A 14,373-nucleotide genomic window follows, 5' to 3' on the forward strand; every position below is an offset into this window, starting at 1 on the left:
TGAGGGTTTAAAAATAAAAACTGACACAGTTTGTTTGTCTCCAGAGAGCGAGGAGGTTGTGTTCGGCCTTTACAACGGCTCATTAGAGTCCGGCATGGATCTAGTTGTATAATAACAATGGGAGACATATTGATCCACTACAAAGTGTATGTGAATGCTTAGAGTGCTGTCACTGAGCCAAAACATCAAAAAATTTATATACATTGACTTTAATAACGCAGCATTATCCTACTGTCCTCCCTTGCCAGCATTAGAATATGCCCTCTAGTGGCTGTGAGTGACATCAGCGCAAGTGGATTACATTTTTTGAGACCAAAAAAATATAAGAACATCTCAGCTGGCTAGCATATGTTACCAATAGTGGTTTAAAAATCTGATATATACCATATAGACAAAAAATGTCTACATTTTTGACAATTACAAATTAAACGGCATAAAAATTGTCGTAAATTTTCACCCGACACAAATAAAATAACTGCTGTTCAAGGCTGTCACTCACGGTTGTTGGTATTCATGTACACGTCCGTGGTGTGTACACACATTACGTTAGTAACTAAACTCTGCCATATTGCTATCATTAGCTGACAACAAACATAACTAGTGCGTGTGTGTGTGTTATATCGGCATACTCAAAGCAGGAAGAGGCGGCATATAATGCTAGAAGTACGTTTGAATGTTGGCGCCCTCGAGGCAGCTGGAGGAACACGCTGCATGACATGGCATCCTTGCAGCATCTTTGCTTTTCGATCCATGAGCGGATCTTTGATCCTCTTGCAGAAAAAAGACAATGTACTATGCAGAAAATACTGTATAACAGTAAATGATTATGGCCATGTCATTTTTTATAATCTGAGTAGCTATTGTTGGCTATTGCACATATGGAAGGGTGTTTTTCCTTGAAACGGAACATATAGACAGCCAATTAACAAAAATATGAAGTCATTTATTGAAACATAAAATAATGTATGAAATTGTCGATTCGTTCATTAATTCAACTGTGAAATATGATTTTAATCCAATTTTCTTAAACCTAATATCAACTTTAATAAAATAAACAAGTAACTCATTAATTCATTCAAATTCATGATATAAAATTTTAATTCTCTTTTAAATTGGCTTTACATTGATTTGCACCAAACCCTCGCATTGCAGTCATAACAATACACAAACATGCAAAGGATAAGACAATAATAAACCATAAACTAGCATACAATTTTTTAAATTTTATTTTTAAAATACTAATTTTAAATAATACATTTCATTTTATGAACATTTTATTTTTATATTTTATTGATACGTTTATTGTTAATTCATGCACTTTTTTTTGTTGGTTTTTAGGCGCATCTAGAGTATGTCCATTTAATCGTTCTTTCATTGGTGCCGATTTAAAAAAAATCCTTACCTCCATCTTGTCCATCATGTCAAAGAAATGGGTGGACTGCAGAGAGAGATCAGCGTTAGCTTTGAATTGTTGTCCTCTTGTGATTATCCGCTATTGTTCCATTTCGGTGTCACATGGTCAACATGTCAACATGTCACCACGGCAACAGAGTACACAAATGACTGGCGACAGATGGGTCTCAAACTGTTCAGCTCATTGTCCGGGTAAAGCATTAGATACATTTATAACAGTGAAGAGTCATGATGTTGGCTTACTTTGGTGGTGGGGGGTGCGGTGCGAGGCGGCGAGGGGGGGCAGTCGGCTTCGGGACCATTGGAGGCGGCCAGGAGCTCCTGTTTGCTGGAAGGACAAAAAATACCGTCTTAAGTTCTGCTTCTGTGCAATCAAGTGCTGCTGTTTTTTGTCTTTGCTTGGTTCATAATTATCTTCTTGCATAGTGTGTCAATGATATATTCAGAGTGCCCCCAAATTGCCATTTATAATGCGAAACAAGTCCTTTTGTCCATTTGCAAGCTGGTCAAACTTGGTAAGGACCACCAAAAGTCAACGTTCCTACAAAACACACTATGGGGATTTTTTTTCCCACCATGTGAGTGTGTGTGTGTGTGCCCCCTGATTTATCCAAGCATCGCACATCATCATCATTACATTTGTCACAGCGGCACGATGAGTGTGTCTCTAAAGATAGAGCTTCAATCTGCCCAGAGCCTCCTGAGATTCAGCTGTGGATGACTTCATGTTACACGCACACATACAGTGTAGCAGGGTGAAAGGAGCACATCCTAGCATTTTTCTTGCCAAAAGGTCTTCATCAAGAAAAGATGTCTCGGCAAGAAAGGTGTCAAGACAACACAAATATAGAAAGACAACAGCACACACACACACACACACACACACACACACACCCACACACATATGCATACACAGTGTAATCAAGTCCTCCAGCCAGCCAGAAAGAAACATCCATCTCGTCAGGCTCTGGCAGGTTGTACTCCTTATAATTGCAGTTGCTACGGTTCTCCAGATTAAATGATCTTTTTTGAAATTCACAATCAGTCATCTGACGTTGCGATGTCACACAAACATTGTCAACTTGTATGACGAACTAGAAATGATAAACAATAACTTTTCCTGCAGAAAAATATACAAAAATGATACAAACACCTGGCCAGTGGTCAATCTCAATCTCCATATGACTTAGTTTTCCAAAACTCAAGCATGCACAAATTTTTTCTTACTGTCTTTTTGATTCATGTTTGTTGTAATAAAGTGCTGTCTTCTGTGGTATTTATTATTATTACGTTATGTACAGTGTACAGTACCAGTCAAAGATTTGGACCCACCTTCTCATTCATTAGCACTAGTACTACAGTGCTCTCCAAAAGTATTGGAACAGTGAGGTCAATTTCTTTATTTTTTTCTGCAAACTGAAAACATTTGGGTTTTTGTATCAAAAGATAAAATGAAACCAGGAAGCAACATTTCAGCTTTTATTTTCAGGTATTTTCATCGGTTTCATACACACAACTTAGAAGATAGCACCATTTGCTTGAACCCACCCATTTTTTCATGTGAACAAAAGTATTGGAACATGTGACAGGTGTGTTTTGTTTCCTCGACGTGTCCTAAGGCATTGCTTATTCAGTCAAGAAATAGCACTGAATTCCGACGCTCAGTTTTCGGATGGGTCGGATAGGTTTTTCCTGTGTGGACTGCATTTAGAGGTGAAAACAACATAAAAAATCAGAGAGTTGTCTATGGGTGAAAAACAAGCTATTATGAATCTGAAAGGAGACGGAAAATCAATCAGAACCATCGCACGAACATTGGTCATAGTCAACCAACAATTTCAAATGTCCTGAAGAAGAAACAAAACCACTGCCCTGAATGTTCTCTAGTCCTGTTTCAATGCCAGTCTTGTATTGACTATTGGTGCCATAGGAAGGTCTTGAACATGTAGCTCAACTTCCCATACTTTAGGCTGTGTTTTAATTCGCACACTTCCATACTTACACTTAGCACGAGTGCATAAGCACGCTCGAACTAGAAGTACAGCAAAATGCAGCGTGCCGGATGTTGCACTCAACACGCCGCAAATGGTGAGTTTGCAGCGATCGACCCTAACCTTTCTAACGTCTTTGTCATCTTGGCTACGTAGGGATTAAATTGAGTGGTTGCAAGTCACAATCAAAAAGCAGAGAAGAAGAAGACGACATTACATTATGACAGTCATCAATATGGGACCCTGTCAAAATGCGCGCCCTCAGAAACGAAGTACGCAGTCTACAAAGTTTTCCTATTGAAATGTAAGTATGGACGTGCACAAATTGAAGCACAGCCTGTTCTTCTTCTTTAGAGCACAAACTAGTTGAGATTGAATCAATGGCGCCTCTGCTGGTTGCAACCAAGCAGTGCACTCCATTTTGTATACAATGGGCGGAGCTCAAAACAACTTGACAATAGTATTGTCATCCCTACTACTACTAGTACTAGTAATAGCGATAATAATTCTGGTTAGTTATTGTCTGTGTTCTGTCTGCTCCTCCTTCCTGCGGTGTCGAAAATGTGACATTTCCAGGAAAAGATGAAAGCAGATCAGCCGGCGGCCGTGCAGGGCGGTCAGCGGTCTTGAGTGAGTTCAGGCAAAGGACATAATGCAAATCGTGTAGGATTTTTTTAAAGCCTAAAAGAACACGGGCAAGAGAGCAGCACGATCCAGATGTGAAACGACAAACAAAATATCAAACAAATTTGCTGATGTGTTCCAAACATATTTTGTCTTGCTGGCAAAACAACAAGACAAAAACATATTTTTGTTTTCTTGTGACAATGCTGACTTAAAACAATGAACAAACAAAAAGGTCACAGAGATGAGAAGTTGGCGACATGAGGCCTGCTGAGGGAGAAAAGGTCACATGGTGAGGGGCTTTATATGTGCACGTTTGTAAGAGAGAGAGGGCCAGAGAGAGAAAGAGAGAGGACAGGTTGGTATTTGTCTAAAATGGTCATTTTGACAGTTAGGGTTAATGTGAGGTCACTTCATTAGGAACAATGCACTAATGAGATACAAGAGCTGCATCACAAATTCTGCCTTCACAAATAATAGCATGTTTATTATCATTGTTTGCAGTGGTGTAGCACTGCACTGCATTGTAATTATATCTGTCTTTGCACTCTCATACCGTTAAATATCAAAACAAAACCACTCCTGCAGTTTGAAGTCCACGCTCATTATCTCCACAGACAACTGATGTCACAGCTGATCTCCATGTCTGACTAAGTTGTGTTAACACGTTGTCCCCATAAGGCCAATCCTAACATGGATCACAAGCGCCAAAGCCTTGGGACAGTCGTAACAATCGATTAACTGATCAAATTTGGGAGATTATTTGGAAAAGATTGTTGATTAATCTTGAAGCAATAGAAGCAGGATGAAGTGCAGTACTTGGTGGCAACCAGCAGAGGCGCTGTTGAATCAGGCTCAACTGGAGCCATAACAAAAAACATGTGTGCCAAAGCCATGCTGGTTGCCTGATGACAATCGATTGAAAAGAGAGAGGAGGGGAGCTTCAGTAATGGTAATCAGGAGAAGTCCTGAGTTGGCGATCACAAAATGGTGTGACAACAATCCAAGGATGATGCTTCTACTGCACATGGGAATTATCCTGAAGATGTCTGCACTCAAAGACAGACAAATTCCAGGTCCAGGTGAGAAGACCCACAGTCATACGGGAGTACAATGACAACATGGGTGGTGTGGGCCCCTGTGACCAGATGCTGGGCTTCTATCGCATGACAAGCAGAACCAAGAGATGGACCTTGCTTATTTCTTTGATGTTGACATCACAAATTCCTGGATCCGCTACGAGTCTAACGACATACTTTAACCAATCAGCAAAGAACACTGAACAGTGCCGAGACTTCAAACTGCATCTGGACCTGACCACGCTGGCAAGAGAGTAGACAACAGTGAGGAGAGCGACGAAAAGTATGACCCACCCATCAAAAAGAAAATTCCACAACCGGAAGCATGGTTAAGACAATATGGGGCCAAGCACATGCCAGAATCGGTAGACTGCAGCCAATACGAGGTTGCAAGGGCAAACATACATGCAAGGCATCAGTTGCAAGATGTTCCTCTGCATAACATAGAAGACAAACTACTTCCTGAAATACCATAGCTAATGTGGACATGAGGTGAAATGTAAAATAAAAAGAGTTTGTTTTTTTTATTCTAACTTTTGAGTTGTTGTTTTAGCTCCAAGGAGGCAGTGACGGCGGGTGATGGCAGGGAGGCAGGCCGAGATGGCAGCTCTGAGGGCGGACACGGAGATGGCTGATGAGTGCATGGATGTATGCGGGCAAAGAGGCGAGAGGAATACCATAACTAATGTGAACATGCTGTAAAATGTTGAAATTAAAAGATGTTCATAAAATTCAAAATTTGAATGAGTTGTTATTTTAGCTCCAGAGAGGCAGGAAATTACAAAAAAATGATATCGAAAGATATTTTTTCCCTTGGGTCCAAGGAGAAAATCAAAAATTTGGTCAATCATGAGCTGTCCAATGTCAATATTATCCCAGATTTCAAAAACTGAAATCTAAGCAAGCTGTAACAACAGAAACCAAGGACAAGACTAACAAGATACTTTATCTTACCTGGCACTATGTTCGACTATTTTTCTTATCGTCAGTAATATGTACTAAAATCAAACATATTTTACTGGACAAAATTCCATTGTAATTGTTTTAAGTGTTTTTGCAACCTTGAGAGTGAAAAATAAGTATTGATTTTGGTATTGACCTTGATTTTAGATTAATAATTTTCAGTTTTTGCAGAATGATTTTAACAGCAAGAAGTGTTGTGTTTTATTTCATGGTCATGTTTAATATTTTTGTTCATTTTGATGCTTTTTCTTCATCAAATATGCACATCATCGCACGTGCACACACACATGCGCACATACTTATGTCACTTTTGGAACACAGCCATTTACACACACACACACACTCGCGCGCGCACGCACAAACACGTTGTAAATCTGCCCCACCTGCAAGGGCATCCATCCTCTGCAGACATGCTGTCTGTTCTTTGGTGGCTATTTTTAGGGATGGTCATTGCTTTCATTGGGTGATATTTTTTTTATTTGAGTAAATAACCACATGAAGAAGAAAACAACAAATAACAACAATGACAGCAGCAGCAGAAGGAGCAGAGGGAAGACACGCTGCTTGTTTCTGTTTCTAGACAAACAGGCGGTCTACTCTTTAGCTTCAGTACACACACACAGACAGTCAAATAGGGTAACGGGAGCTCAGCCTAGTATTTCTCTTGCCAAAATGCCCTCACAATAAAAGTGATATTGGGTTGTGTTGCACAAAGAAAGCAATGCGAGAACACACACAAGTTTTACCTAACAATGCAATGTTTTGCTCGCTGGATAAGAATGTCATTTGCATTTGTGACTGACTTGTACTCACTCAATTAAACACTTACTCATCACTCACACAGGTGACATTAAAAACGTGCACATTTCTTGTTAATGTTGAACAAGGATAACCATTTCTGTCACGAAATAACACACACAGATGGGATATGGAGACTAATGCCAGACTCACCAGTGATCATGCAGCATTGTTCTGTTGCCGTCGGTAACTGAGCATCCCTCTCTGATGAGATGCAGCGACTCTCTCCCACCCCCACCACCCATTCGCTCTCTTTCTCTCTCTATTGCTTACTCTAAGTGACTGTTTACATTTGATATAAAAACAATATGACATGTGTTTCCATACCAGTTGGTGTCAGTAGTCTGTATTGTATTGAAAAAACATTTTTTTTTTACTGTTATCACACCAAAATCCTACAGTGGGTGTGACAATGAATCACGAGGATCATGCATGTGTGAAGGTGACCAAAAAGCTGCCTGATTTTTTTTTTTACTTTCATCTCTTCCTCATCTCTTCCCTGCAGCATTTTTTCCGCACGTATTGGTTCTATCTCATTAGAGCACCATGGTGCTGTAGTACCATATTTAACCACAGAGGACGCTAGCTCTCTAACGTCCATGCAGTTAAAAGCATGCAGAAGACCATTTCCCGTTTGGTATTTAATAACAACCATTATGCAAAATCTTCACACAATAAATAGTAACTCAATGAATCCAGCATTAGCTTTCGTATGGATATAGATTTTAGAAAGAGAATATGTTTAGGCTGTGATTGGCTGGCGACCGGTCCAGGGTGTACCCGGCCTCTAGCCCGCAGCCAGTTGGGACAGGCTCCAGCATGCCAGCAGCGTCAACCCTCGTGAGGATAAGCGGCATAGAAGATAAATGGATGGATGAATATGTATGGATTACATTACCAAACTTTGCAACTCACAACAAAGAGTAAGTTCAGGTAATTTTATTTATATATAGAAAATTACCCAAACTTACTCTTTTAGTTCAGGTAATAAACAGGTGGTACTCCAGTTATGTACAAGTTCCATTCCCAGACTGTGATGTAAGTCAAGTTTTGGTCTAAGTTGGCTCCGATAACTACATTTTTGCTAAATGAACTCCTAAGTCACTCACATTGTACACACAACACATGAAGGTCTTAAAATACAGTAATAAAACGCCAAATACAAGACTTAAATGGAGCAGTAATAAAGTAATAAAAAGAAGCTAAAACACTAGCAACATTTCCATCTCAATAGCAAGACCACAACGCTGCTTAGTCATTATTGTTGCTTTCATAGGAGTAGATCCTTTAAAATGCTCAAAGGTAATGCAGCGACCTGCTAGTCATGTGTAGTGTTTGTGATTTCCGACCGTCTTTGAACGTGACGTGTGTGCGTGGGTGCGGGTAGGAGGATGGCCGCGTGCAGACAGGACAGTTGCGTTTGCTGATGTTGTTTTGGTGTGGTTCGGCTGACAGTTGCCAAAATAGGCTGTTGATTGACTACCTCCTCGTCATCCTTACAACATCTGGGTAGATGTTACAATATGATCTTTATCCTTAATTATTATATTTATATAAATATTATATTCACGACAGTCCTGTGTTGGGAGTACTGTGGCTGGGCGTGACCCGCACATAGTGTATTTTTCTTGTGTTAATGAATGAATATTACATTTTTATTGAATTTATGGGAGCATGTACAGATTTCTTCAGCATCCTCTGTGGTGGACATTAATTTCTACTACTAGAATTTTCATGATTAAGATGGTTGATGCAACAAATACATCAAGATGCAGAAATTTAACGTGTGAAACCAAGAAGAAAAACTGGTTCTTGAAGTATCATTCATAATATGACCGAAAAAGGTGTGTCAGGAAATTTACAAAATGCCCCAAACAAGAAAGTTCCACATTCAAGTGATGGTTTGCAATGTTTTTTTCATGCCCAAAGTGAATTAAGTGTAAGAATGGAATATGTTTGTTTCTTATAAAAAAAAAAATATCTTGTTCCTTTCATCGAAACAGTTGAAAAATTATGAATTAAAACAATCAGTTGGCATTAGATACTTGTCCATTAAGGACAAACAAATATTTAGATTTTTTTGACCAAGAACAAAACATTACCCAAGACAATTATTTCATGAAAAAAAACAAGTGCAACTTTAGTCTTTAAGGATAAAGGAACAAGTGATGCTGAGCTACAGTAGATCCCTATTCAAAAGGGTTACGTTTCAAACAGAGCCGCAACAATTAACGAGTCATCGATTATCCAGTTAATCGACAACTATTTTGATATTCGATTCATCGTTTTTTATTTTAAAATGCAAATATCCTCTGATTTCAGCCTCTCAAAGGTGAATACTGTATTTTCCATGAAAGAAGACCTATTATCTTTGTGTTTTACGCAAAACGGTGATTGACATTTTTACCTTTTTCTGATTTGTTGCGCAGCAAATCACAAACTGTTTGTGTTTGGTTCCTATTGATTTGGTCCGTCTAGGGCCTAACTGATTGTTGAAAATTCAGTTTTACACATTAAAAAACAATTACAGGCATACAGTACGCTGGGTTGTACTAAAAAAAACATGCAGTTACACAACATCACGTCTTGTCCAAGCATCTTCTTGCTGGAAAATATTGATTGACAGCTCCCCCTCTGCTGCATTTATTGCTACCATAAAAAATCAATTATTTAAAGTTAAAAAAAAAAAAAGAAATCTGCAAACATGCGAAGTAGCGAATGCCGAACGGTCGAAAAGGCAGGGATCTAATGCAAATGGCCATTTTCTCCCAGTGAATTAGGACAGAAAAAAAACACTTTTCCCACTCAAACTTACATAATGGTATTTTACATTCGTAATAACCATAAAATATTATTTTTTTGTTACATAACATGGAGGTTTGAGTTGCGTCACTCACCGAGCTCTCAGGGCACTGACGGAAGACTTGTCAATCCTGCGGGGAGAAAAAGACATGTAGTTAAGGTAAATTGCACTCACACACTCAGGGATGAAGGGATGGAAGTGCATCAAGACAAGTTGGAGGTGTGAAGGACATATTAACATCCACATACTCGATTAACCTTAGCAGCCAGAGTGGAGGAGAGGTGCGACTGCGGAGGTGTAAAGCAATAAAAGCACTATTTGTTAAAGTGCTGCACCCCCTGTCACCTCCCCTCCATATTAAATCATAAACAGAACTGGAGGCTAAAAATGCCAATAAAACAACACGAGCAGGAAATCATTTTTATAAATATCTGTTTTGGTTTCTTCTACTGCAGTTACGCTGAGGTTCATTTTCATCGTTTTCTTTAAATAAAGTGACAAAATAATAGCCCAGGGCGATGTCAAATTATTGTTTTCTGTGACTGTCACAAGAAATCTAATACAATTATTTAGACTGGGGGAAACCTGTAGACAAATGTTATTGTTAATGTAAAAAAAAATACTCATCACTTAAAGTGGTTTTCTGGCAATAAATATTGCTGGACTGTGATTAAAGTTGACTTTAGCATCTGTCTGGTAAAACTGTTATATTGTTATTGTATAGCTTATACTGTATATGCACCATTACATCTGGCGTAAAAGTCACACCGCATTTCAGAAAAAGAACATCATTCCAACAGTAAAATATGGTGGTGGTAGTGTGATGGTCTGGGGCTGTTTTGCTGCTTCAGGACTTGCTGAAGACTTGCTGTGATAAATGGAACCATGAATTATGTTGCAAAAAATCCTGAAGGAGAATGTCCGGCCACCTGTTTGTGACCTCGACCTGAAACCAACTTGGGCTCTGCAGCAGGACAATGATCCAAAACACACCAGCAAGTCCACCTCTGAATGGCTGAAGAAAAACAAAATGAAGACTTTGGGTGGCCTCGTCGAAGACCTGACATAAATCCTATTGAGATGCTGTGGCATGACCTTAAAAAGGCGGTTCATGCTGGAAAACCCGCCAATGTGGCTGAATGACAACAATTCTGCAAAGACGAATGGGCCAAAACTCCTCCACAGCGCTGTAAGAAACTCATTGCAAACTATCGCAAACGCTGGACTACAGTTGTTGCTGCTAAGGGTGTCCCAACCAGTTGTTAGGTTTAAGGAGCAATCACTTTTCACATTTTGTGTTCAGTTGTGTCATTGACTAATGTTAAATTAACTTGATTATCTTGAAGTGTGACAAACAAAATAAAAGAAATCAGGAAAGGGGCAAACACTTTTTCACACCACTGTACATCAGTTCCAGGGTCAAACAGGCAGTGTTTTAAGTAACATTTTAATTTGTTTTTAACTGTCGCACAAGTGTAAAAAGTGAAAACTAAATAAAACTAATAGAAAGTAAAATAATAGAGAGCAACAGATACTAAATATAGGCTATTCGTAAGCATGCCGCCCTGGTTTAGTGTTTAAGGTCTAGTATTTAACCCTGATTCTTACAGCTACATGCTATTTAGGTTAGCACCTGCTTGGTTATTCTTATATTAATTGTGTATTTCTGGTTCTGTGGTTATCATCACACTTTGCCTCTAACATAACCCTTTAAACACCCACTGAGATGAAGTTTTGCTTTGTTTGTTTGTCTGAAGTGGCATATTTTTACAGAATATCATGGTTGAACTTCAAAAATTCTCCCACTTTTGGAGCGTCTGACTTTGTAGGTTCCTTGCATGTGTCAAATGGAAATAATGTTTCACAACACATCTTCAGTGTTGGATATTTAACTCAGCTGTAAACATTAACACTTTAGTTTGACATTGACACACGCAGAAGATGCAGTTTGGTTTATTTAGCTCCATGAGAGGGGCAATATACTCTAACCTCAGTTTGATACAATCATAATAATTTGCACACTTCTTGTACTGGATCTCATTACATTGCAAAAGTGTACCTCATAGTGTACTAGAGTAAAAGCCCCAATTTTTTGCAAGTATTACATTATCACAGAGAGATTAAATCAAACAACCAGTGGAGCCAATGGGGGTGTGGGTAGATTGTTTGTACATGGACTAGTTCATCTGTTTCCCTGAAGCTGCTCCTGCATTATTCAATAATGCAACTCTATTAGCTCTGCTCCGATGTGGACAACGGAGGAATGAAGATACAGTGAGAGGGAACAGGGAGAAATCACATAGGGAGGGAACATATGGCATGGAAGAGATAAGGTAAAGAAGTATACAAGGAAATAGGGAGGTACAGAAGGCAAGGAGGGCTGTTTAGAAGGCTTGTGTAACAGTTCCACCACTCTAGTTTTTTCTACATTGTTCTCTCTGAGATGTCGTCAAGTGACAGTCGCAGATAGCTGCTACCGTGATCCATTAGTGGTGAAACAAAACAGCATATTATTGTTGCTGCCTAATGAAAAGCATCTATCGCCACATTTTGTGATTTAAGAAAACTGGGATGTGACCAAAAATGCAAATAATTGTTTCAATAAAAAAAATAAACATTACAAACATCCCCCGTAAATTTAAAATAAACATTTCCAATGAGTAACATTATACATATATATCTATATATATGGAGGAGAGGGTTGGTTTTGCATTTGAAGCAGATCCAAATGAGTTTGTTATTTAAAAGCACTACACAAAAAAGACCAAATAGATTTCCATAAAACTTTTAATATAGGGCACAGGCAGCAGAAAAGAATAACACAATACAGTATATACTATAGTAACATTCTGAGTTACCATTTAAACAACCTTCTGCAGTCAACAGAAAGCAGGACTTTGTATTGGTGCAGTAACTCTGAATCCCTACAACTCTGCATGTTGCTTATTAACTACAGCAGCTTTTTTTCCCCTTGAGCATCACTTGTTTGAAGCTGTCTCGTCAATTTGGTAAAACACCAATTATTTCTCCAAAGCTGTAAATTACTGTTTGTTCCATTTATTGCTGAAAATACAAAATCACCCACGACGCAGCCGCAACAACCATTAGCAGCAAAACAGTTACGCCTCCGTTAATTGTTTGATAACTTGTTGCTAGAGGTGACAAAGATATCATTACTGAGATTAGTTTAGCTTCACACTGCCTGGAAAAGCTGCCATTTTTCCACCTATTTCTCCACGTCTCTGTTCTTTATAAAACCCACCAACTCGGAATCGGGGGACGAAATCAGCCCAGTAATTGTCTGCCTTCGGAGGCAGCATAAAGCCCATTTTACCCTGCCAGTAAAACCTGGCATTTTTCCACCTTTTTTTCCCACCCGTGTAGCAGTTCTGTATGAACTGCACCAACATGGAAGCTTTGGAGGTAGTATCAGAGCCATAACAGAGGCAGGACATCACCTGTGTGAAATGGTATTCTGCCACGCTGGAACAGGCCATTGCCACAACGTTCAAGTTGCATCACGTGACCTTAAGGTATTGTTTTGTTGTTTTCACCATTACACCTATGGTCATGAGCTTTGAGTAGTGATCGAAAGGACGAGATTGCGGGGTACAATCGGCCGAAATGAGTTTTCTCCGTAGGGTGGCTGGGCTCTCCCTTAGAGATAAGGTGAGAAGCACTGTCATCCGGGAGAAACTCAGAGTAGACCCGCTGCTCCTCCACATTGAGAAGACCCAGATGAGGTGGCTTGGGCATCCAGTCAGACCCAGTAGACCAGAAGACCCAGGACACATTGGAGAAACTACGTCTCTCAACTGACCTGGGAACGCCTCGGGATCTGCTGGGAAGAGCTGGATGAAGTAGCCGGGAAGAGGCTTCCCTGCTTAGGCTGCTGGTTTTATGATGCCAACAATGTGCATGCTGTAGCTAGATGGATTGATAGGTAGGTACAAAAATAACATTAAAATAAATAAATCAATACATTTTTAAAAATTCAAAAGAAACAAAACACTGAATTTCTTTACAATATTAATTAGATTACCTTATCTATCTATCTATATTGATCCCGACGAAAATTCCGTTTGACGCTGCAACAGATTATTTTCATTTCCATTATTAACTATGGGTAAAATGTTTCAACTACTACATACTGTAACTATTTTTTTTTTAAAACGACCCGAGACACATTTTGGGTCCTAACTAACTTTAGGAAACCCTAAAGGTTACAGGAAAAATGTCATATCTAATACCACAGTCACTGTTTTAGGGCTGCATGTGAGGCGTACCCATCCCAAAAGCAGATGTTACCATGATGATGTTGTGATGTCGTTGTGATGTCATTGCGACACAACTGGAAATGAACTCGAACACCCTGACAGAGAGTGTGTGAGGCTGTCAAGTGAACAACCCTGCTGTCAACAAAAGGCCAAAAATGCTCAACTCACCACCCAAAGCCACCGAACGACACACTTCTCTTCCTCCTCAGCATCGTCTCTCTTTGTCCTCTTTTTCTTCTTTATTGTGTCTGGGTGCTCCCTCTCTCCTCTCCTCCTATCTCCACATCCCGCCGGCTATAAATACCATGCGAGACGCCGTCCTTTACACGCTTTCGCCACCTCCTTTCCCCTCCCGCAGAGTCTCCTCCCTCTGTTAATGTTTCTTTCTTTCACTTCAATTCACTGCACGCAGCTAGGAGGGGGAG

General features: G+C 39.6%; 1 protein-coding gene across 8 annotated transcripts in view; it reads right to left on the bottom strand.

The window, feature by feature from the left end:
• The window catches only part of LOC129169223 (rap1 GTPase-activating protein 2-like), a 28,170-nt gene extending 13,817 nt beyond the window's left edge, over positions 1 to 14,353 (bottom strand). For 2 of the 8 annotated variants that reach the window (XM_054755425.1, XM_054755423.1), the window contains exons 1-4: positions 14,117 to 14,353; positions 9,766 to 9,801; positions 1,657 to 1,741; positions 1,403 to 1,438 (exon numbers count right to left, since the gene is read on the bottom strand). In XM_054755425.1, coding sequence (XP_054611400.1) covers positions 1,403 to 1,438; positions 1,657 to 1,741; positions 9,766 to 9,801; positions 14,117 to 14,160 — 201 coding nt within the window. In that variant the 5' untranslated portion in view covers positions 14,161 to 14,353. Of the gene's footprint in view, positions 1 to 1,402; positions 1,439 to 1,656; positions 1,742 to 7,021; positions 7,273 to 9,765; positions 9,802 to 14,116 lie in introns of those variants that run through there. The other 6 variants (XR_008566391.1, XR_008566392.1, XM_054755422.1 and 3 more) reach the window with 6 other exon arrangements.
• Between the last annotated feature and the right edge of the window lie 20 nt (positions 14,354 to 14,373).

The sequence above is a fragment of the Dunckerocampus dactyliophorus genome, chromosome 16 (genome assembly GCF_027744805.1).
Source record: "Dunckerocampus dactyliophorus isolate RoL2022-P2 chromosome 16, RoL_Ddac_1.1, whole genome shotgun sequence".
Lineage (NCBI taxonomy): Eukaryota > Metazoa > Chordata > Actinopteri > Syngnathiformes > Syngnathidae > Dunckerocampus > Dunckerocampus dactyliophorus.